Source organism: Diplodia seriata (genome assembly GCF_021436955.1).
Source record: "Diplodia seriata strain FDS-637 chromosome Unknown scaffold_5, whole genome shotgun sequence".
NCBI classification, from domain to species: domain Eukaryota; kingdom Fungi; phylum Ascomycota; class Dothideomycetes; order Botryosphaeriales; family Botryosphaeriaceae; genus Diplodia; species Diplodia seriata.
Genome location: NW_027117312.1, coordinates 1669491 through 1689960, shown reverse-complemented (window position 1 = coordinate 1689960; position 20470 = coordinate 1669491). Strand labels below are relative to the sequence as shown.

General features: G+C 58.5%; 8 protein-coding genes across 8 annotated transcripts; 5 read left to right on the top strand and 3 right to left on the bottom strand.

Annotated features, from left to right (window-relative positions):
* Positions 1-282: 282 nt before the first annotated feature.
* On the bottom strand, positions 283-2091 carry SLS55_005497 (uncharacterized protein; the record flags this gene model as incomplete). The annotated part of the gene is made up of 1 exon (XM_066776944.1): positions 283-2091. The coding sequence occupies one exon, from the start codon at positions 2089-2091 to the stop codon at positions 283-285; it is 1809 nt and encodes a 602-aa protein (XP_066632786.1).
* A 985-nt stretch (positions 2092-3076) lies between these two features.
* Positions 3077-4087, top strand: SLS55_005496 (uncharacterized protein; the record flags this gene model as incomplete). Its single annotated transcript, XM_066776943.1, has 2 exons — positions 3077-3658; positions 3728-4087. 2 exons carry the CDS (start codon positions 3077-3079, stop codon positions 4085-4087), a joined length of 942 nt encoding a protein of 313 aa, XP_066632785.1.
* A 100-nt stretch (positions 4088-4187) lies between these two features.
* On the bottom strand, positions 4188-5174 carry OTU2 (OTU protein; the record flags this gene model as incomplete). Its single annotated transcript, XM_066776942.1, has 1 exon — positions 4188-5174. One exon carries the CDS (start codon positions 5172-5174, stop codon positions 4188-4190), a length of 987 nt encoding a protein of 328 aa, XP_066632784.1.
* A 323-nt stretch (positions 5175-5497) lies between these two features.
* On the top strand, positions 5498-6414 carry SLS55_005494 (uncharacterized protein; the record flags this gene model as incomplete). The annotated part of the gene is made up of 3 exons (XM_066776941.1): positions 5498-5527; positions 5592-6139; positions 6195-6414. The coding sequence occupies 3 exons, from the start codon at positions 5498-5500 to the stop codon at positions 6412-6414; spliced, it is 798 nt and encodes a 265-aa protein (XP_066632783.1).
* Positions 6415-6640: 226 nt separating this feature from the next.
* On the bottom strand, positions 6641-7961 carry SLS55_005493 (uncharacterized protein; the record flags this gene model as incomplete). Its single annotated transcript, XM_066776940.1, has 3 exons — positions 6641-6978; positions 7036-7397; positions 7699-7961. 3 exons carry the CDS (start codon positions 7959-7961, stop codon positions 6641-6643), a joined length of 963 nt encoding a protein of 320 aa, XP_066632782.1.
* A 1087-nt stretch (positions 7962-9048) lies between these two features.
* On the top strand, positions 9049-11295 carry HAS1 (ATP-dependent RNA helicase; the record flags this gene model as incomplete). Its single annotated transcript, XM_066776939.1, has 8 exons — positions 9049-9549; positions 9601-9621; positions 9675-9840; positions 9897-9962; positions 10083-10219; positions 10287-10317; positions 10369-10599; positions 10652-11295. The coding sequence occupies 8 exons, from the start codon at positions 9049-9051 to the stop codon at positions 11293-11295; spliced, it is 1797 nt and encodes a 598-aa protein (XP_066632781.1).
* A 2759-nt stretch (positions 11296-14054) lies between these two features.
* Positions 14055-16378, top strand: FLC3 (putative flavin carrier protein 3; the record flags this gene model as incomplete). The annotated part of the gene is made up of 4 exons (XM_066776938.1): positions 14055-14427; positions 14498-15276; positions 15332-15832; positions 15887-16378. 4 exons carry the CDS (start codon positions 14055-14057, stop codon positions 16376-16378), a joined length of 2145 nt encoding a protein of 714 aa, XP_066632780.1.
* A 2340-nt stretch (positions 16379-18718) lies between these two features.
* Positions 18719-20200, top strand: SLS55_005490 (uncharacterized protein; the record flags this gene model as incomplete). Its single annotated transcript, XM_066776937.1, has 1 exon — positions 18719-20200. The coding sequence occupies one exon, from the start codon at positions 18719-18721 to the stop codon at positions 20198-20200; it is 1482 nt and encodes a 493-aa protein (XP_066632779.1).
* Between the last annotated feature and the right edge of the window lie 270 nt (positions 20201-20470).

The window sequence follows — 20470 nt, the reverse complement described above, 5'->3', positions numbered from 1 at the left end:
ATCAGACGATTTTCATTGATCATTCCATCTTATCTGCCACGTCATGCCATCCCATGCTTCTTCGTATATTCATTCATCCAGATACCGGGCCCATGATGATCTATCGCATCGATTTCGCCCAATCATTAGTTTTTTTTACCCAATCTGGTCGCCAATTCTCACCTGCTTTTTTCCCAGTCCAAAGTAAAATGAAAAGGAAGAGGGAGAAGAAAAAAAAAATTAAACATTGAAAAAAAGAAAACGTCTAGTGATTCCTTCTTCTCTCCAAACCCCCCCGCCCTCTCAGGCAAACGCCTTATGCCCATCCATGCCCTTCCGCATCCTCTCGCCAAACCGCTTCATAGCCCAAATGCACGTACACCCCCACACGAACGAAATGACGGCCAAGCCGGTGAACAGCCAGCCGTTGCCGATGGCGGCGATGAGCGGCTGGGCGACGACGCTGCCGACGCAGCTGAAGATGTTGCGGACGAAGTTGTTGAGGGCGATGCCGTTGCTGGCCTTCTTGGGCATGAACTCGGTCAGCATGGTGGTGGCCATGGCGAAGATGAGCATGCTGCCGACGCCGAAGAAGAAGTTGGCGACCATGGGGGCCAGCCAGAAGACGCCCTCCTCCGCCGTCCACCCGTACCACACCAGCGCGGCGGGGAACAGGACGGCGCCCAGCCACGCGTTCTCGCGCATGCGGTCCTCGGGCAGGAACTGCAGGCGGCCGGTGGCCGGGTCGACGCGGTTGGCGCGCGCGGCCTCGCGGCGCATGATGCTGTCGATCCAGCGGCCGCCGAAGACGGAGGCGGCGATGTAGCCGAGCGAGTTGGGGATGTACAGCAGGCCGACGACGACGGTGGCGAAGCCGTACGGCGCGTGCGAGAAGGTGGCCTCGATGCTGATGTTGAGCACGTACAGGCACGCGAACGCGATGGTCGCGTACGACACGACGAGGAAGATGGCCGGGAAGCGCAGGTAGAGGATGATGCGCAGCGGGTCGACGAAGCAGCGGCGCGCCACGAGCAGCCACTTGGTCGTTGCGCGCTGCACGCTTTGCCGCGTCGACACGCGCTGCAGTGAGGGCCGCTGCTGCTGGGCGGCGCCGGTGTTGGTGGCGGTGGGCTTCTCCAGGCCTCCGGCGGCGGCTTCGACCTCCTCGGCCGTGTTGCTTCCGGCGAGAGGGTCGTCGTCGTTGGCTGCTGCTGTCGTCTTCGCCGCCTCCTTCTCGGCCTCTGCGACCACGTTCTTCGTGCGGCGCAGTGTTTCTGGGAGGAAGAAGCAGATGCAGATCCAGACAACGGCGCCGTAGATGACCAGGAACCATTGAGTGCTCCTCCACCCCAGTCCCTCTGCGAGAGCACCACCGACAATCGGAGCAATCAGGGGGCCACAGAGGGGGCCTAAGTAGAAGATGCCCATGGCGCGTCCGCGCTCCCTTACCTCCCAGATGTCGGCGATGGTGCCACCGCCGACGGCTTGCACGCTAGCGGACGCGCCACCGCTTAGCACGCGCATGACGATGAGCATGGAGATGTTGCTGGCGACGGCGGAGAGCACGCCCCACAGGACAAAGAGGACGAAGGAGCTGAGGTAGATGGTGCGGCGGCCCAGCGTCTCGGAGAAGGAGCTCCACCACAGCGGGAAGATGGCCATGGCCAGCATGTAGAAGGCGACGCTCATGTTGGTGATGGTGGGGGTGGTGTCGAGATCAGCGGCGATGTCATTGAGGGCGGGCAGGACGATGGCCGAGCCCGTGGGCGCCGCCATGGCCGCCAGCGCGACGAAGAAGGTGATGGTCCATTTGATCTTGCGGCTGTACTCGTACGGGTTCGACACTTCGGGGATCAGGCACACGTGTGCGAGCAGTCCGCGCCGCTCGCGCCGGGGGATGATGGTGGGTGTGCGAGAGACTGCTGACGAGCGGGATGCTATTGTCTGCAGTTGGGGTCGCTGGTTTGCTGCGTCCTGCTGCTGGTTTATCTCGTCGTCGTCGGATAGCACACTGCTGGTGCCCGTCTTGGGCCGGTCCTCTGCTGGCTCGTGGGCATGGCTGGCTGACGAAGGCTTCACCTCGAAGCCGATGTCCTTCTCTTCGTCGGACATAATCAACTACCTGGGTTGTAAATTTGGTTGTCGTGGTGAAGAGATTGCCTCGGCTCCTTCCTAATGGGGCTGAGGAATAGCCGGTGCTGCAAGAGTCGACTGCGTCGGCAAGGGGCGCGCGCTGCCGAGGGTCCAAATGTGAGCAAACAGGCAAAAGTGGCAGGCTTCGAGGGAGCAATGTGCCGCTGCGCCACTTTCGAAAAATTGGGAAAAGAAAGGTATAAAGAAAGGCCTCCGTCTCACGAGATTTGTAGCCGGCCGCCGCACGGGGCCGTGTTGCGGGACGGGCGTGCACCGAGCACCTCTAGGTGATTTTTTGGAGCTCCACCGCTGCTGTGCCCTTCCGACGCGCACCAACACGGGTCGGATAAGACTAACAGGAAGAGAAAAAGGGCTGGACAGCAGGCTAGCTCGCGGCTGGGCGCAGCCTGGTTTATCGGGCGTCGCGCCATGATGATAAAGCTGCATGCTCCCCGCTTGCCGCAGGCGACTGTCCCGCCAGGCCGATGAGATTGGGTGCGGAAAGAGGCAGGCGATGCCGGATATCCGCCCCGGAAAGCGCGAAGGCCGAGCCCAGCGGGCGGGTCACTTGATTGCGGCGGCGCTGTCAAGCATGGCCAAGCACTCGCTTAGTGGTTGCCGTTCTGGGTCTGCCGGCGGGTACCCTGGTGGACCGCCGTCGTCATTGGTGGCTGCACCGGCGTCATACTCCAGATCCTAAAGTCAATCTAGCTGCCAGCAGCCCTCTGAATCGCCATGTTTCGCCGCACTCTGACCTCTCAATCCAGCCTTGTCCACACTTCAAAAATCTTGCTCTCCCACCGCACCCCGCCTGCACCACTCCGCACCACTCCACACCAGCTTCCACCACTTTTGTCGCCAACAAACAGTGCTCACGAGCGAGACCCTCGAGCAAACAACACTGCCTGCACTTTACCGCCTGTACCCCGCTTCTCCCCGCCGCTCAACCGCACCTCCCAACACAATGCATTCTGAGCCTTCCGGACGCGCCAGCCCTCCGCCCGGGCAATTCAACAAGCATCCCAAGCACCCCTCCGAGGCCCGCGAGCGCCTGTTGACGCACTTCGGCAGCACCGATCCCAAGGACCAGGGCGGTCGCTGGGATGACCTGTGGAAAGAGGGCGACTTCCTGCCGTGGGACAAAGGCTTCCCCAACCCGGCTCTGCATGAGCTGCTGACGACGCACGTCTTCTCCAACCGTCAAAAGGACGTCAAGGAGGCAGAGCGCCCGCTGGTGCCCGCACCCGTCAACACCGAGACCAAGCGGCGGAAGCGGGCGTTGGTGCCTGGCTGCGGCAAAGGCTATGACGTCGTGCTGCTTGCTTCTTACGGCTACGATGCGTGGGGGCTGGAAGTGAGCTCCCACGCCATTGAGCTGGCGAAGAAGTGGACGCGGGAGGTCGAGGAAAACGAGTTCCACAAGTACGAGACGATTGACAAGGATATCGGACGGGGCTCCGTCAACTTTGTGCTCGGCGACTTCTTCAAGGACGATTGGCTGAAAGAGACTGGCGGTACGGAGTTCGACTTGATCTATGATTACACGGTATGTTCCAATGAGTTGTATCCCCGTCTTGCCTTTTTGATGTCGTGCGTCTGACGCTCTTGACTCTAGTTCCTCTCCGCTCTGCCGCCTCAGCTTCGCCCAGCGTGGTCGCTGCGGATGTCGCAACTTCTCTCCCACGATCCGCATGCCGCGCTCGTCTGCATCGAATTTCCTACATACAAGGAGCCGAACACAGGAGGCCCTCCGTTTGGTTGCCAGCCGAGGACATATGAGCAGCACCTGAGTCGCCCTGGTGAGGAGTTGAAGTATGGTGAAGACGGCCATGTTGTTGAGGAGCATGGTGAAGATGGAGTGGTTCCAAGGAACAAGCATGGCTTAGTCCGCCTCGTGCATTTCCATCCCGAACAGAGCCATGAAATTGGGAAGGGTACCGATTTTGTGAGCATCTGGCGGCACCAAACCGCATAAGCGACACTCCCTTTACTCTTCAGAACGGGCTCCTCCAATCAACCTTATTCCCCTCGCCGAGACGATTTCCTTCTGTAGATTTCATGTAAACGTAGAGAAATCAAGTTCCCTTTCTCAGAGAGTTGTAATGCTCTCCCAAGCCAAAGCCGTGCTTGTAGTACGCCAGCCATAGTTCCTTCTCTTCCCCATCTGCTGGAGTCTGGCTTTCGGCACCAGGCTCAATGGTGTCCACCCTGCCATCGGAGTGAAGCACCTTGATGTTGACTCCATACGTTCTTGCCAGCGCCAACAACTCCATGTGCCCACCCCACTCCCCAGAATCTCGGACCTTAATCACGTAGGAGTCCAGCGGCTCTTCCATGAACGGCACAAAGTCGTCCGGATGTGAGGCGATCCAATCCGCCGCCGCCTTTCGTACTGTTCTGTAACTTTCCTTCTTATTGCCTTCAGCCTCTCCATTTTCTTGTCCAATTATGTTTGGTGTTATCCGCGGCTTCAAATCGAGGTCCTGGGCGGCCATTCCGTCGGCAATGGCGCTGTACAGGCAGTGTCCGTCGGCGCGAATGACCTGTTCCTTCAGCCCGCGCTTCTCAAACTGCTCGACCAGAGCAGTGCGCTCGGCCTTGCGCATGTCGGGCATGGACTGCGCCTCCGCGGCGGCTTCGGCGACCAGGGCGTCCTGCTCGGCCGCGCGGCGAGCCAGTCGAGCCTTTTGACGGTTGCCCTTGCGCTTCGGTCCCTGCGATTGTTCCGCAGCATCATCCGGGGCGGCGGCGGTGCCGTCGGTCGCGGGCTGTTGGCTCGAGGACATCGAAAGCTTCTCGGCAGCGGCGTCTGCGAGGTCGTTGTCGTTGTCGGCTCCGTCTTCGGCAGCTTCGGGGTCGGCATCATCGCCGTCACCTGTTGTTGCATTGCCGGTGAGCTCTGCGACCTCGCGTGCTTGTCGCTCCTTCAGCTCTTGCTCGAGCCTTGCGCATTCGTCGTTGACGCCTTTGCGGGTCTTCTTGGTGGCAGCCTTCTTCTTCTGCGTGACGCGGGCCTGCAGGTCCCGCAGCTCCTTGCGGTGTTTGGCCTGTAATTCGTCCATGGTCGGCGTTGCGCGAGAAGAGAGCGAATGGCGTCGACAGGGCGAGGGATTGGGCAAAGGAAAGTTTGCAGAGCTCTTGAAAGTTTGTGGGGGGGAAAGGCGAGTCAGCGCCCCGCGGTAGGTAAGCAAAGCCACAGCTCGCGGGCGATCCCCTCCGATTCGGTGCCGTCGACTTGCCTCGGCATTGGCCTACTACGTACGTTTCCCCAGACTACTGACGCGGGACAGCTCGCTGGGGAAGCCGACTACTTGAAGCAAACCGCCTGCCGCCATGCTCCGGCTTTGCTCTCCAACCCCAGTCAGTTGAATCAATTACCGCCGCAATGGATGTCAACAACCTCTTCAGCGTCAAGGTACGGCAACAGCTGCTGCATCACCGCAAGTCCACCCAGCGAGCTAACGCACGACGTGCTCCAGGGCAAGGTCGTCCTCGTCACCGGCGGCGCCAAAGGCATCGGCCGCATGATCTCCGAAGGCTTCGTCACCAACGGCGCCAAAGTCTACATCTCGTCGCGCGACGCCAAGGCGTGCGAGGCCGCCGTCGCCGAGCTCAACGCGGCGGGCCAGGCCAGCGGCGGCAGCGCGCACGCCATCCCGGCCGACTTCTACAAGGAGGAGGAGTGCAAGCGGCTGGCGGACGAGCTGGCGCGGCGCGAGCGGCGCCTGCACGTGCTGGTCAACAACTCGGGCTCCAACTGGGGCGCGCCGTACGACGAGTACCCCGAGTCGGCGTGGGTGCGCGTGCTCACGCTGAACCTGCACCGCGTCTTCACCATCACCCAGCTGGTGACGCCGCTGCTGGAGAAGGCGGCCGCCGAGGGCGAGCCCGCGCGCGTCATCAACATCGGCTCCGTCGACGGCCTGCGCGTGCCCGCGCTCGAGACGTTCGCGTACTCGAGCAGCAAGGCCGGCCTGCACCATCTGAGCCGCGTGCTCGCGAGCCACCTCGGCAAGAGGAACATCACGTAAGCTGCTCCCTCTCCGTGCTGGATCGAAGGGTAGAAGCTCACGCCGCGGCAGTTCCAACACGCTGGCCTGTGGGCCGTTCGAGTCGAAGATGATGGCCGCGACCCTGAAGCAGTATAAGGATGTGATCGAGTCGGGGATCCCACTGCACCGCATTGGCAGTCCTGAGGACGTTGCGGGCGCCTGCCTCTTCCTGTCCAGCAAGGCTGGCAGTTTTGTCAACGGGGCGACCATCGCTCTGGACGGCGGCAGCGTGATCAATGCGAAGCTTTGAACCTTTGCATCAGTGCAGTCTAGATCGAATTGTATCAAGGAGACAAGCTCAGCGGAAGGATTGAAGTCTGCCTTGCACATGGCATGCAGGCGGCCCGAGCACGGTTTAATTGAAGCGGGCACCAGGCTACTATAGATCAAAGCCTTTACCCGAACTGACTGGTAGGGAAACGATAATCTAATTAAGGCGTTCTATCAATAATCTAGAAAGCTCCAAGGCCACGAGGTCAGAGAGCTCCTTTGATCAGGCTCCAAGCATGGACGGCGTTGAGCCCGAGGATCTTTGGCACCGCCGATCCTGCATCCTCCGCGCCAAGTGCCCGTAGATCCCTCGATACCACATTCCAGATGCCCACAGTCAAACAGATTCTAACAATGAGATCGAACAGGTCGATGACCTCGGTAAAGCCCAGGCCGAACCTCTGCGCCAGGAAGAGCTTGAGTAGACACTGCCGATACACCCGTGCATCATGACAATTACGCATAACGTACTCGTCGCACGTCGCAAAACCTTTCGGCCTGATGTCTTCACGAGCGAAAGCCGGACTGGAGCCTTGCACAACGTCTGGATAGCTTGGTGCTGCCGGCGGACAGCGCAGTTTGCGGAGAAGTTGCCAGCCACTAGTGACCCCTAATTGAGTGAGTTTGAACGGCAGTGGCTCGACGTATCTCGGATGATTCAGGGGCAGTAGCTTTAGTGCCTGCGGGTTTGATATCCATGCAGTCTTGTTCTTCTCGTCGGTAAAGAGGGATTCGCGGTCCAAGGCTTCGGATGTGTGATAGTAGTGCACAAACCGGCTATAGAAGGCCGGGCTGGTTACATTGATATCCAAAGAATTGGATGATTGATCTTCCTTTGCACTAGAGGAGAGAATTTCCTCGGTCTCGCCAAGGCCGGGAGCAGGTGTATAGGAAACGCGGATAGGCTGGTCTGTGTGGCTGACAAGGTAACGGAGGTACCTGCGGAAGAATGATTCCAGATGCCTACAAGGCCGAGTTAGTGAACGGTCATCCAAATATGAGTGGCGAGTGGAGCACTGACCTTTCGATTGCTGTGGCATCTCTGCCGATACCTGTAGGCACGACCTCGGGGCGAAAGAACACCTCAAGCTTTCGCCAAAAGTAAAGCTTGTACGCTTCCTTCACGATCCTTGGGAATGTGACCAGGCCTACCCACCACCAATCCCTAATGAAGTTTAACGCTTGCCATATAGACAGCGTGCTAGGGTCTAGTGGTGGCCCATCTGAGAATACCCGTGCTACGAGTTTCGGATGTTGTTCAGACGATCGAAGAACAATGTTGTTGTCGATGTGAGAAACTCCTTGCGCCATATGGAACGGATCGATCGCGGTCAAAGAATAGGAGCCCTTCCGAGAATTAAATGGAGAAACGTGGAAGTCCTTGGTCCAGGCGTCCGTGAACTTTGTAGGTTGTTTGGTGTGTCCAGTTGTGTCGGTGTCGTCCGATGAATCGTGGACATCATGACTTGAACCCTTGAGTAGATACATGCGCCTCTCGCCGAAGGTGTTGTTTACTTCCAAAATCATCATGACAAGTTGATGGCTGGCGGAGTAGATGTACCAGAAAGAAACAGGGTTAAAGGAATAGCCAAGGAACTTTGCTGCCGTTACAAGATAGGCGTGGTGCCATTCTTCGTCGGATATGCCCTGTACCAGTTAGCTGCATCCAATTGATGAAAATATATACACACACCTGAGACCGCAGATATTGCGCCAGCTTCCCTTTAAGGCTAAGGTTCTCACCACCACGCTCAAGGTAGTCGGATCCTTGTATATGAAACCAACCTTTGCTTCTTGATGTACCAGACAGCAAACCCGTATCAACCGATACCATTGACGTGTTGGGGCAGTTGTTTTCCTCTGGACCAACCGGGACGCCGACAAGAAGATAGGAATATGCGAAAGAATGCTTTTTGGGGAACATACGGGTGTGTGTAGTACGGCAGGGAAATAATAGCGGTCTGCAATGATTCTCAGGGTTCTGGCTCTCCGTTGGGAGACCTTGTTCGAAGTAATTACTCTTGAAAAGCACTCCTGATATCAAGAACGCGGCAATCAACAAAGCCAGGGATATGGCACGAGCTGAAAGAGCATGCCCTGAAATGAACTGAGATAAAGTCCTGATCAGCGCGGTAACTGTAGATCGTGAAGCAACGGTAACAAGCAAAAGGTCGACAATTGCGGTTGACGTGTCGCCAGATGCAAGCCTGGCGAACCATAGTATGTTCCCAGCCGAGTAACAGGCGGCAACGACATTAAGTGACCCGCTCAAGAAGAGGGAAACGGCACTTCCGGATGTCAAAGTAACCACAGTCACAGTCCGAGAAAAAGACGGGCGTGAGCGAGCAGTGCCCGCGTCGCCAACAACAGTTGAAGCCATGCGGGAGAGGTGGAGCGGTGACAGAGACGTGAAGCCGGAGACGTTAGATCATCACTGCCGGAATGTACAGGGATCCCTTGCGTGCGCTAGAGTCTTTCGGGCCAAGCGTCTTAGCAAACGCCGACTTGCCGATCGATTTTCTACATGGCCGCAGAAAACTTACCTCCGCGTTCAAGCGCAAGTGCTCTCTGCGCCGAACGACCGCCCACGCCCAGCACTGTTCCGACCGTCAATATGTCGCCCATAGCCATCGCCGATTCCAAGAAGCGCAAGCGCAAGAGCAGCAAAAAGGCCGCCGACGCTGAAGAGACAGAAACTACCGTCACCGAAGTCGCGCCCGCCCCCAAGAAGTCGTCGAAAAAATCCACCAAGAAGTCCGACAAGGCGGCGAAGAGGAAGCTTGCCGAAAGCGACGAGGAGAGCGATGTTCCCGTCGAAGATGCTGTTCCGGAGGAGAGCGAGTCGGAGAACGACGACGATGCGGACGACAAGCCTCCCGCCGACGGTAGCGACAACGAGGAGGGTGACGCAGAGCTAGACAATGCTGCTACCACGGCTTTCGAATCACAGCTGTCGCTACCTGCGGTAGACGGAGCGGAGCCGAAGAGGTTTGCGGACCTGAACCTGTCGGATAAGACCCAAAAAGCGATAAAGGAAATGGGCTTCGACAACATGACCGAGATTCAAGCCAAGGGTATTCCGCCGCTCCTGGCTGGTAAGGATCTCCTTGGTGCGGTAAGTCATCTCTGAACTGTGCTGCCCAGAGCTTTGCTGACCTCGATATAGGCGAAAACCGGATCTGGCAAGGTATGCAAAATGCCCAAGAGCTTAGCTCGACCCCAGAAGCTTACTATACCTAGACTCTGGCATTCCTCATTCCCGTTGTCGAGATGTTGCACAGTCTCCGCTTCAAGCCCCGCAACGGTACTGGAGCAATCGTCATTAGCCCTACCAGAGAGCTGGCACTGCAAATATTCGGCGTCGCGCGCGAGCTCATGGAGCACCACACACAGACTTTTGGCATAGGTTGGTCTCTGCCGTAAGAAATGGTTCAATAATGGTGCTCTGACTGTTTCCGATAGTTATGGGTGGTGCCAATCGTAAGGCCGAGCAGATTAAGCTCGAAAAGGGCGTAAACCTTCTCATTGGTAAGTCGGCCCTCTTCTACCGCCGGTTTCGGACTCGCGGTTTCATCTTGAACTCTCGAATCTATATCCCCCTTCCCAAATCATTTATGCTCAGAAGTTCATTAACTAACTCCATTCCAGCCACCCCGGGTAGACTACTCGACCACCTGCAAAACACCCCCGGTTTCGTGTTCAAGAATTTGCGTACACTTGTCCTGGATGAAGCCGATAGAATTTTGGAAACCGGATTCGAAGATGAAATGCGCCAGATCGTAAAGGTTCGTTTGCTCTTCTCGAGGCATCCCCAGGCATGCATGACGAGCTAAGGCTAACCTATTTAATTAGATCCTTGGCAACCCTCAAACACGCCAAACCGGTAAGTCGAAAATAATACATGCCGATCTCTTGCAATACTGATGTACTATAGCGCTGTTTTCGGCAACCCAAACCACGAAAGTCGAGGACCTTGCAAGAATCTCGCTCAAGCCCGGTCCCCTCTTCATCTCCGTGGACCATTACAAGGAGCATGCTACCGCGGACGGCTTGGATTTGGGCTTCGTCGTGTGCGACTCAGATCTCCGGTTCAGGTTGCTTTTTACGTTCTTGAAGAAGCACCAGAAGAAGAAGGTCATTGTTTTTACGAGCTCATGTGCATCCGGTAAGATTTCCTACCCTTACTCATGATCTACCGTCATGCTAACCGTCTATAGTCGAATACCTTACGAGTCTGCTCAACTATATCGATCTGCCTGTACTGGGCCTTTCAGGAAAGATGAAGCAGCAGAAGCGGACCGCTACCTTCTTTGAGTTCGCCAACAGCCAAGCTGGCTGCCTGATTGCGACGGACGTGGCAGCTCGTGGTCTCGATATCCCCGCCGTGGACTGGGTCATTCAGCTGGACCCCCCGGATGACGCACGGAGCTTCATTCACCGCGCCGGACGTACGGCGAGAGCCGGCAAGAGCGGACGTTGTCTCCTAGTCCTGAACCCGTCGGAAGTGGGCTTCATCAAGGTGCTCCGGGAAGCGAGGGTCGAGCTCACCGAGTTTGACTTCCCGGAGAAGAAGCTGCTCAACATCCAGAGCCAGCTCGAGAAGCTCATCTCAAGCAACTACTATCTCAACAAGTCTGCCAAGGAGGCGTTCCGTTCGTATCTCAACGCTTATGCCAGCCACAGTCTTCGCAGCATCTACTCCGTGGAAAAGCTGGACTTGAAGAAGGTGGCACGCAGTTTCGGATTCACCGCCCCTCCGCGGGTGGATATTCAGCTTGGCTCAAGCATGAGGGACAAGAAGCAAGAGGGCAGAAGGGGCTACGGCAGCCAGCCTCGCCAAGCGAAGAGATTCAAGCACTAAGACGCGCGTTCTCCCAAGCAAAGTCATGTAGAGAGAACTTTGGCTTGAATCAACGGTACGGAAAAAGGGAGTAAGGAGTTTGGGTGCGTAGATATATCGTTCTCTCCTTTAATGAGAGCCGCATGCTCTGGAGGATGCCGACGGCCTCGCGTTGGCGGTAGAAAATGCAGAAGACACTGGAATAATGTCGGCAGCACAAGTGTGCCTTGTGCCTCACTGAACACCTTTGCGACGGGTTGAAAATTCTGCCTGGCCGCGTATGTCATTCTATAAATTCTTCTAGAAGCCGACGCCCGGGCCATCGGTTCAATGTCAACGATGGTGGCTCAGCCGTTGCATTCTTTATGAGCCAATCTCGTGCGGGAGGCTGAGCCCGCGCTGACGAGCCCCTTCAATGGAGCTTGAAGATTGTTCACTCCGACATACGGACTTAGCGCGTGTCTAACCCTACCGTGGGTGGTAAAAGCCGTGATGAATGTTAGTAGTGCTGGGTAGCTTCGCAGCGAGGCCGATCCACCGGCGCCTAGCCCCCAGCCGAATCCGATACACAGCTAGCTTGTCTCGAGATAGTGTATCTGGATTCGAGACGTTACAGCCAAAAGCGTCTCACATATTTGCTCCCCGTAGTAACGGGTTTCGGGCGGCAGAAAATGCCGAGAGCCCAGAGTTAATGGAAATGAAAAAGGGTCCGAGGCAGTTGTACCAAACGTACAGAGTCCGACCGGCGCGACGGCTGCCCAGCATCCGCGACGGAATTCCAGCGTGCGCTTCGACGAACCTTTATCCTCCCGCAAATAGGGTTTGGGCATGAGGCACAGCGAGCGGCAAATGCTCGCTTGTGGGGGACTGCATTGATGGTGAACTTTCTTCAGGTGCCAAGGCCACACGGATTTTGGGGTCAGCGTCTCATCTTCGTCGCTAGCCGCTGTGCGCAATGATTGGCGCGTTGGGCGCCAGGGAGCCAGGGAAAGCTGCACAACCCCGGGAGCCACTTTTGCAATAAAGAGCCTCAATATTCACATCGATTGGCTGCCGCGCGCCGCCAGACTGCACGACGGCGCCGGTGCGGCGCGGCGGCGCGCCAGTCGGATCCGACGAGGCAGGCGCCGCACACAAGAAAAAAGTCCAAGCCGGGCAGTGCTGGGCCAAGGACGGGTGCAGCTGCGAGGGAAAGGCGTGCCTCCATCATGGCGAGCCCGCGGCGGTGGGTGGGTTCTTGTGCCTGTGATTTGCGTGGTACGCAATCAGACAAGGGCTGGCCCAACGACTCCGCCGATCAGCAGATGGGTCACGCCCGTGGGCTGGCGGGCCCGATGCGGTCGCGGCAGGATTGCTGGCGGCTGGCACCCAGGCGGAGAGGGGCAACCCCGGCGCAGGGCGATCGCTGCGGGATGATCAAGCAGCGATGATGATGATGATGTTGCTGAGCTGGCTGCGGCGCGATTCGAACAGGCAGCCAGCTGGCGGGGGACAAAATTAGAAAGCGATGGTACGGCTGGGATGGCGGGTACAGGGCGTCTCGTAACTGCAGAGCGCAATCGGGGTGGCGACGGCGATGACGCACGGATGGGGGCCTTGGCCGCGGCCACGTCCAGCCGTGAGCGTGCGGCTCGCGTTGCCGCCGCACGCCGGACGCGTTCTGTTGCCGGGCGTCTGCTGGGAGACGCGCCCGGCGGCGGAACGAAGTACGGGTACGAGGAGGGGTCGCGAGGGACGAGGCTGGAGGCTGCCGTGCTGCCGTCTTGTCCCCCTCGGCCCAGGGCGCATTGGGAGGGAATTGGGTGCGGAGAACCGGGCGGGGGCTGCCCCGTGCCTGCAGGGTGCGCAGGGCTGTGGCAGTGTTGGTGCGCGCCGCTGGCCGCGGGCGCCGATGGCAATCTCTCGCGCAAGGAAGAGAGCGCTGGAACGCGCGCGCGCAAGGCCAGCGCAGCTCCTGTAACGGTCGGGCGGGCAGCTGCGACGGCGGCGAAGGGGCGAAGCGGCCATCCTCCAAACCCCACAAGAAGATCGCTGCGAAAGGCCGCTAGCGCCGCGTGTCGTGTACCAGCTTGCGTTTAATTACGGTAATACGAAAAACCGCGCGCGGCAGAGCACGCCAGAGCAGGCCCCTGACTGCCTAGGGCGCACCCGTCGCTGGCGCATTCCTCACTCTTCCGCTGCCCGGAGTGTCAGACACGCCTGCTCAGCCCCAATACGTCCCGCCCGACGCCCTCAGGAGCGTCCCAGGCCGCGCACTCGCCAGACCCGTCCGCTCATTCACCACCACCACGATTTCCTTTGCCCAGTGCTCGTCTCCTCCTCGTCTTCAACTCCCCAGCGCCGCGAGCGAGCAGCGTCACCTGCGCCAACCATTCCCTCCCACGGTCGTTACTCGCGCTAGGCCTGATCGAAAGCGTCACTTGCCTTTGCCCAGCCGCCCTTTCTCCTTCCCGGTTTTGGGAGTCGGCCTTGTCATCGTCGCAGCAACACACACCTGCTTCGCGCATCATTCCACGCAAGCCGCCCGCCAACCGCTCCGCTGCCCTCCGCTGCCCAGCCACCGCTCGTTCAACCACCCGACACTCCACCTGCTTCCCCGACCCCATCTCTCGCTCCCCCCAAGCCACCCACGCCCGCCCGCATTCTCCGGATCGACCGCTGCTGGTTTGGCGCATCCGCTTTAATTGTACTCTCCCGAGTACTCGCTCCAGGAGGCGGCGCATCACCGCCTCTGCTCCCTCTCGACCACCCGCCTGCTCCCTCTCCCTGCAACCCGCAACATGAGATCCTCGCTATTCGCCGGCGCGCTGTCAGCGCTGGCCGCGCTGCTGCCGACCGCGTCCGCAGAACGCCTCATTGAGTCCAAGTCGCTCAACCCGTGCATGGCCAACTCCAGCTTCTCTGCAACCCTGTTCAACGTCGTCTTCACCCCCGACAACGCCACCCTTTCGTTCAACATTGTCGGAGTCTCGGATATCTCTGGAAATGTCACCGCCGACCTGGAAGTCTTTGCCTATGGTTTCCGCGCGTTGCAAAAGACGTTGGATCCGTGTGACAGTGCCGATCTGAAGGGTCTCTGCCCCATGAACACTGGCCAGATCAACATCAAGTCGAACCTTCCCCTGGAGGCCGACGCCATCGAGAACGTTCCCAGTAAGTATTGCGCGGTTTTCGGAGCTGTGTCACCCGTGTCAGCCGGCTGATGGAGTGCTGACATTTGCAGACATTGCCTACACTGTCCCCGATCTCGACGGTAAGGTCCAGATTTACATCAACGACACTGACACCGGCCGCCCGCTTGCCTGCGTCGAGGCCGAGCTCTCCAACGGAAAGACCGTCTACCAGAAGGGTGTCGGATGGGTCACTGCTGTCATTGCCGGTTCCGGTCTCGCGGCCTCGGCCATCACGTCCGGACTTGGACACTCCAACACTGCCGCTCACGTCGCTTCCAACGCGCTCTCGCTTTTCGGCTATTTCCAGGCCCAAGCTTACATCGGCATGACTGCTGTGGAGCTTCCCCCTATTGTCGCATCGTGGACGCAGAACTTCCAATGGAGCATGGGTATCATCCACGTTCGCTTCCTGCAAGAGATGGCAACCTGGTATCAGCGCGCGACTGGCGGAACCCCGTCGACTGTGCTTTCTAGTCTGGCAACTACTTCCGTCGACGTGCAGAAGCGGTCGCTCGATGTTGCCAAGAGGTTTGCCAAGCGCGCTTTGATCGGGAGAAGCAACAATGAGGTCAACCAGGCCGAGACGACCAGTACTGTCACTGTCCATGGTATTGAGAGGGTTGGTTTCCGCGCCAACATCGAGCTCACCAACATCTTCCTTACTGGATACGCATTCTTCATCATCTTCGTCATTGTCGTCGTCCTGGGCGTCGCCATCTTCAAGGGATTCCTTGAACTTCTGGCCAAGAATGGAAAGATGTCTGGCACGAAGTTCCAGGAGTTCAGGAATGGTTGGTTGACCGTCCTGAAGGGCATTCTCTTCCGCATCGTAAGTGTGATCCGTTTCGGCGCTTTTGCTGCACCGCCCGCTGACGTCGTAATAGGTCTTGATCGGTTTCCCGCAAATGGTTGTTCTCTGCTTCTGGGAGCTTACAGTCAAGGATTCGGCTGCGGAAATCGTTCTCGCTATCTTCACGATCGTCACGATGGTTTGCATTCTCGGATGGGCCTCTTCTAAGGTCATTCGCATTGCGCAAAGATCCATCTCGATGCACAAGAACCCGGCTTACATCCTGTACTCGGACCCGGTCTCGCTGAACAAGTGGGGCTTCCTCTACGTCCAGTTCAAGGCTACTGCCTACTACTTCATCGTGCCCGTCCTGTCTTTCACTCTGGTCAAGGGCATGTTCATTGCCCTGGGACAGGGAAGCGGAACTACTCAGGCGATTGCACTGGTTCTCCTCGAGGCTGGCATGCTCATTGCCGTCAGCATTCTGCGCCCGTACATGGACAAGAAGACGAACGCGTTCAACATTGCCATCTCGGCCCTCAACTTCCTCAGTGCCATTTTCCTCCTGGTTTTCACGGGCATTTTCAACCAGCCGGTAAGCATGACGACCTAATTTCGCCCTGAAGGACAGTGCGCTAATATTTAATAGGGACTTGTCACTGGTGTTATGGGCGTCATCTTTTTCGTTTACAACGCCGTGTTCGCACTCGTACTCCTCATCATGGTCCTTGCGTCCTCGTATTTCGCACTTACCTCCAAGAACCCCGACACCCGGTACCAGCCCATGCGCGACGACAGGGGCTCGTTCATCAAGTCTCAAACGCAACTGACGACGGAGCTTGATGCCTTGGGAGCGACTGCCCGTGGCGAGGGGAAGACGGGGCCGTACAAGCGTACCAACATCGACGATGATGAGGAGTCGTTTTCGTCGGGCTCGCAGCAGCCGAAGGGAGCTGAGGCGGGTTACTATGGTGCTCCGCGCAGCCCCGTGGACCCATCGGTACCTATGTTCCCGGCCAACGGAGACAACAGGACCGGCCCGCCGCCGTCGTACGCATCACCGAACGGCCCGGGCGGCGACAGGTTCAGAGCACAGAACAACGCCAGCCCGTGGCAGAGAGGTGCCGGCTACGACCACTGAACTGAAGATCAAATCATCGACTCGTACAGCCGGCAGCGGGGAGTTTCTGGGGGGCATGAGAAAGAGCTCACCCTTTAATCGCGAGCCGAGCTGACGAGTATGATGATGGATGACGATAATTCAAGCGTGGAGGTTTCTTTTAACGGATTGCTTTTCCAGTTTTGTATAAACGCGATATCACCACGCATCTAGGCGGTGTTTCTTCCTTTTGAGTTTCGTTTGCTTTGTGTGTCACTGCCTCTCAGTTTCCTTGGTTGTCGTTTTCTTTCAAAACAGGGCCACCGCGTACGCGCGAGTGGCGGCCTTTTCGCTTTCTTCGTTTTCACTACTCCTGGAATACCCAGCCCAGGATCCCATTCTCGTTGCTGCATGCACATGGGCCTTGCGCATAACCTCTACTACGATCAAATACCTTTTCCACCTCTCTCTTCTACTCTTGCCCGAACGGGCACTGGCACGAGTCTACTTGGGTTCTTAGGGCATTCTACAAGCCGCCATCCTCTTGGGAGGCGACCAGCTAGGGGGGCTTTCTTCATCGCAGGGTAAACCGGCGCTTTGTATTGGATAAAACACAAAGCACTAGGCTCACAGTCGGCTCAATATCAAATACCGAAAATAATACAAAGCCTTCTCCCGTCCAGCTGGCTGGTTCTGATGGTGACGATCAACACGCAGCTTATCGGCAAGGCGATGGCGTGCAAGGAGGGTGATAGTGACGGCACTAGCTGTACCTGCATGCGGCGTGCGCGCCAGTGGTGTGGTTGGGGACGGGGCGGAGAGTGGAGAGCTGAAGGGGGCGGGCTTTTGCCGGGCCCATGCCAATCACAGCCCGGTGCGGCTGGCACGATAGCCAGCGGTGGACCTGTCAAATGGGGACTTGCCGAAATGGGGGGCACCGCGCGCCAAGAAAGTCACGATAGACGTCATTAAAGCCTTTTTTCTTCAAATCTCCGCGACTCGGTCGGGACGACGGCTCCAGGTGCCGGCCATCGCGGCGGACCGCTGCATCTCGAATCGCACCCTCCCGTGGGCGACAGCACGCGCGTCATCGGTGCGGGGCAAGTGCTGAGACGATGGCAGGCAGACGGCTACGTGGTTGCGTGTGCGTGTAGCAGGCAGGGTGAGACGGTGCGACGACAACCAATGGCGGCGGGCACGCGGTCCGCGACTGGCGCGCAGCAGACGGGGAGCAAGGGCTCGCCGAAACGACGAGAGCGGCGGCACGTGTGGGCTGCGCTGGCCCTGCGCGGCCGTGGATCGTCGCGCGCATGGAAGGCCTTTGGCATCATTCTTCTGGGCGGATTTGGACTGCGGCCGATACCAGAGATAAGTAGGCTGCGGCTTTGGAAGGCGCCGCCCCGCCGCCTGCCCGTTTATCTGGCGTATCTCGCCCCAATATTTCCGGGAGCAGAGGCTCCGTCGCCCTTCTTCTCTTCCCTCTCTCCCCCGGGTCCGGACGGCAGGCAGCGTTGGCTCTGCTCCAATGTCGTCTGACGTGTGAACCGCTGCCGCTGCCCCTACTGCGTCGTTCCGTCATGGCGGCCGCCGCTATATAGTTTAGCTGCACGACCACCGCAGCACGGCGCTTGGATGACTGCGGAGAACCGCAAGGTCGAAGGTCGGTAATCCGCACATTTCGCCGGCATTTTTGCGCGACCCTCAAATTTTTTCTTCTCAACTGACACGGCGGGGTCTGACAAAAGTGACTGGGTACATTTAGCTTCTGCCCGCATTCCAACCGCTGCAAAGGGAGCCCCTTCTTCTGTGGACTCGCCCAAGACCTTCCCGCGAAACGCGCACAATACCGGTACCACCTGTCTCCTGGATCTGGAACAGTTACATCTGGACGAGCACGCCTGCCGAAATCATCATGGATCTGGACGCTTTCGATTGCTGCCACAAACATAGCCTGTGACCTCCCTGCACGCTTCGAGACTGATCCTCCCGTGTCCCCTGCGCGAACCACCTGCTGCGTTGTCACCCATTGCTACCACCCTGGACGACGTTCAGGAACCATCAAACCTGCTTTTGAGCGCTTGAGGATCTTCGCCTCCACCGAAAATGGCGCTCTCCAATGGTCCCGGCGACTCCACCATAACTCCGCCGGCCACGCCCACAAGCCCCCGCTTCACCACTCTGCCAATCCGGAGCCAACACACCGCACCATGCGTCAGCACGCGAAAACACAGCTTACCCGCACTATCACCGGCCATAAATACCTCCATGGCCATTGCTAACAACACCTCGCCCTGCGCGCTTAATCACAACATGTCCCCTCCTCCATCATACCTATACACCTCTCCAGATGGAGTGTGGGAGAACTCGACCCCCTACACAATCATGCACGAGGCGCCCATTGGCACGGGGCTCTGGAGCTCCGTCTATCTTGCCACCCCGACCACTACGGCTGGAGGAAGGCAGTCACCAACAACCAACACACAACAATACATATCGAAACTAACGCCAGAGACGCCTCCGGCAACGCCCATCAGGCGCCGCGGCCAGTCGAACTCGGTCTCGTCGACGGATTCGTACATGACGCAATTCTCCAGCAGCACCGCTGCCTCATACTCCACCACTCAACCAACACCCATCAACAGCGGCAACGACCATCCTACTCCTCCTTCTGCTGCACCTTCGGCAATCTGGGCGATCAAAGCGCCCGCGGACCGCGCCGCCTTCAGCGTCATCCGCTCCGAGGCGCGCATGCTCACACACATCCTTGCCTCAACCACCACCTCCAGGAACAAGACATCACCCACAGACTTCATGGTTCCCTTCCTCGGCCTTGACCCCCGAAGCGGCGGCCTTCTGATGCAAGCGCTGCCACTCACCCTCGACGACCTGATCCGCGGAGACCTAGCATCATCTTTCAGTAACGACGAAAAGGGGGAGACGGCCCGCGCAAGGGTTGTTGCTGGACTTTTCCCGCGGCTGGCGGGGAGGCTGCTAGCGGGTTTGCAATGGCTACACGAGGAGGCGGGCGTGGTGCATGCGGATGTGAAGCCGTCGAATATTCTGTTGCGGCCGAAGGGGGAGGGTAGGGCGGAGGCGATGATCAGACGGAGGTTGCTGCCGCGTAGGGGGGACGAGGGTGAAATGGTGGTGGAGGGGGAGGCGTTGGGGAGGCCGTCGTTGGTGCGGCGCCGCGGCAGTGGCGGCAGCGAGGAGGAGGGAGGAGAAGGGGGTGGAGACGTCGATGAGGATGAAGAAGACGTCCGCATCATCGACTTCGAACCGCTCTACACCGACTTCAGCGCCGCCATTCCTATCCACCCCGTTCCCTCGCCATCATCGAACCCGACCACCACCAGCATCTTCTCCCCGCCATCATCGAACCCGACCACCACCAGCATCTTCTCCCCGCCCTCCTCGCCCACGACCACCACGACAACAATCGCATCCGCCCCTCCTCCCCACCTCGCCGGCGGCACATGGGACTTCCTCGCCCCCGAACTCTGCCGCCTGCACCCGGCACCACAACCGCCCTCGCCGGCCTCGGACGTCTACGCGCTCGGGGTCTCGCTCGTCTGCGTCGTCCTTGGCGAGAGCCCGTTCGAGGCGCTGGCGGGTGGCAACGCGTTTAGGAAGAGGGAGATGGTCAAGTGCGGGGATGCGGTGGGGTTCGCGCGGGAGGTGCTGCCAAGGGGACGGTTTGGGCGGGTAAAGAGGGTTGTGGCCGGGGGGATGTGGAGGGCGAAGGGGAATGGTGAAGCGTGGGATTGGGAGAGGTGGTTGAGGAGGGGGTTGGTGAAGAGGGTGGAGATGAGGGCGGGGGCGGGAGAGTGGAGGGACGAGGTTGAGGGGTTGGTTCGGGGGTGATGAGGATGCTGATGAAGAGGAGGAGAATCGGTGATTTTGGAATGTTGGGTTTGGTGTTGCAACGTTTGTCGTCCTGGTTTATTCCTATTTCTATTTTTACCCTGCATCTGCGGGAATTTGGCTGTGGGGATTCCTGGAAGAGCGGGGATCCTTTGGCAATGGGGCGGGGTCTGGAAATTGGACATGGTTGGGATAGAAGGAGATACCCCCGGTTTCATTCGATTCTGATAACGATATAGAAGGCGAGATGGCCATTGTTTCGAACACTAG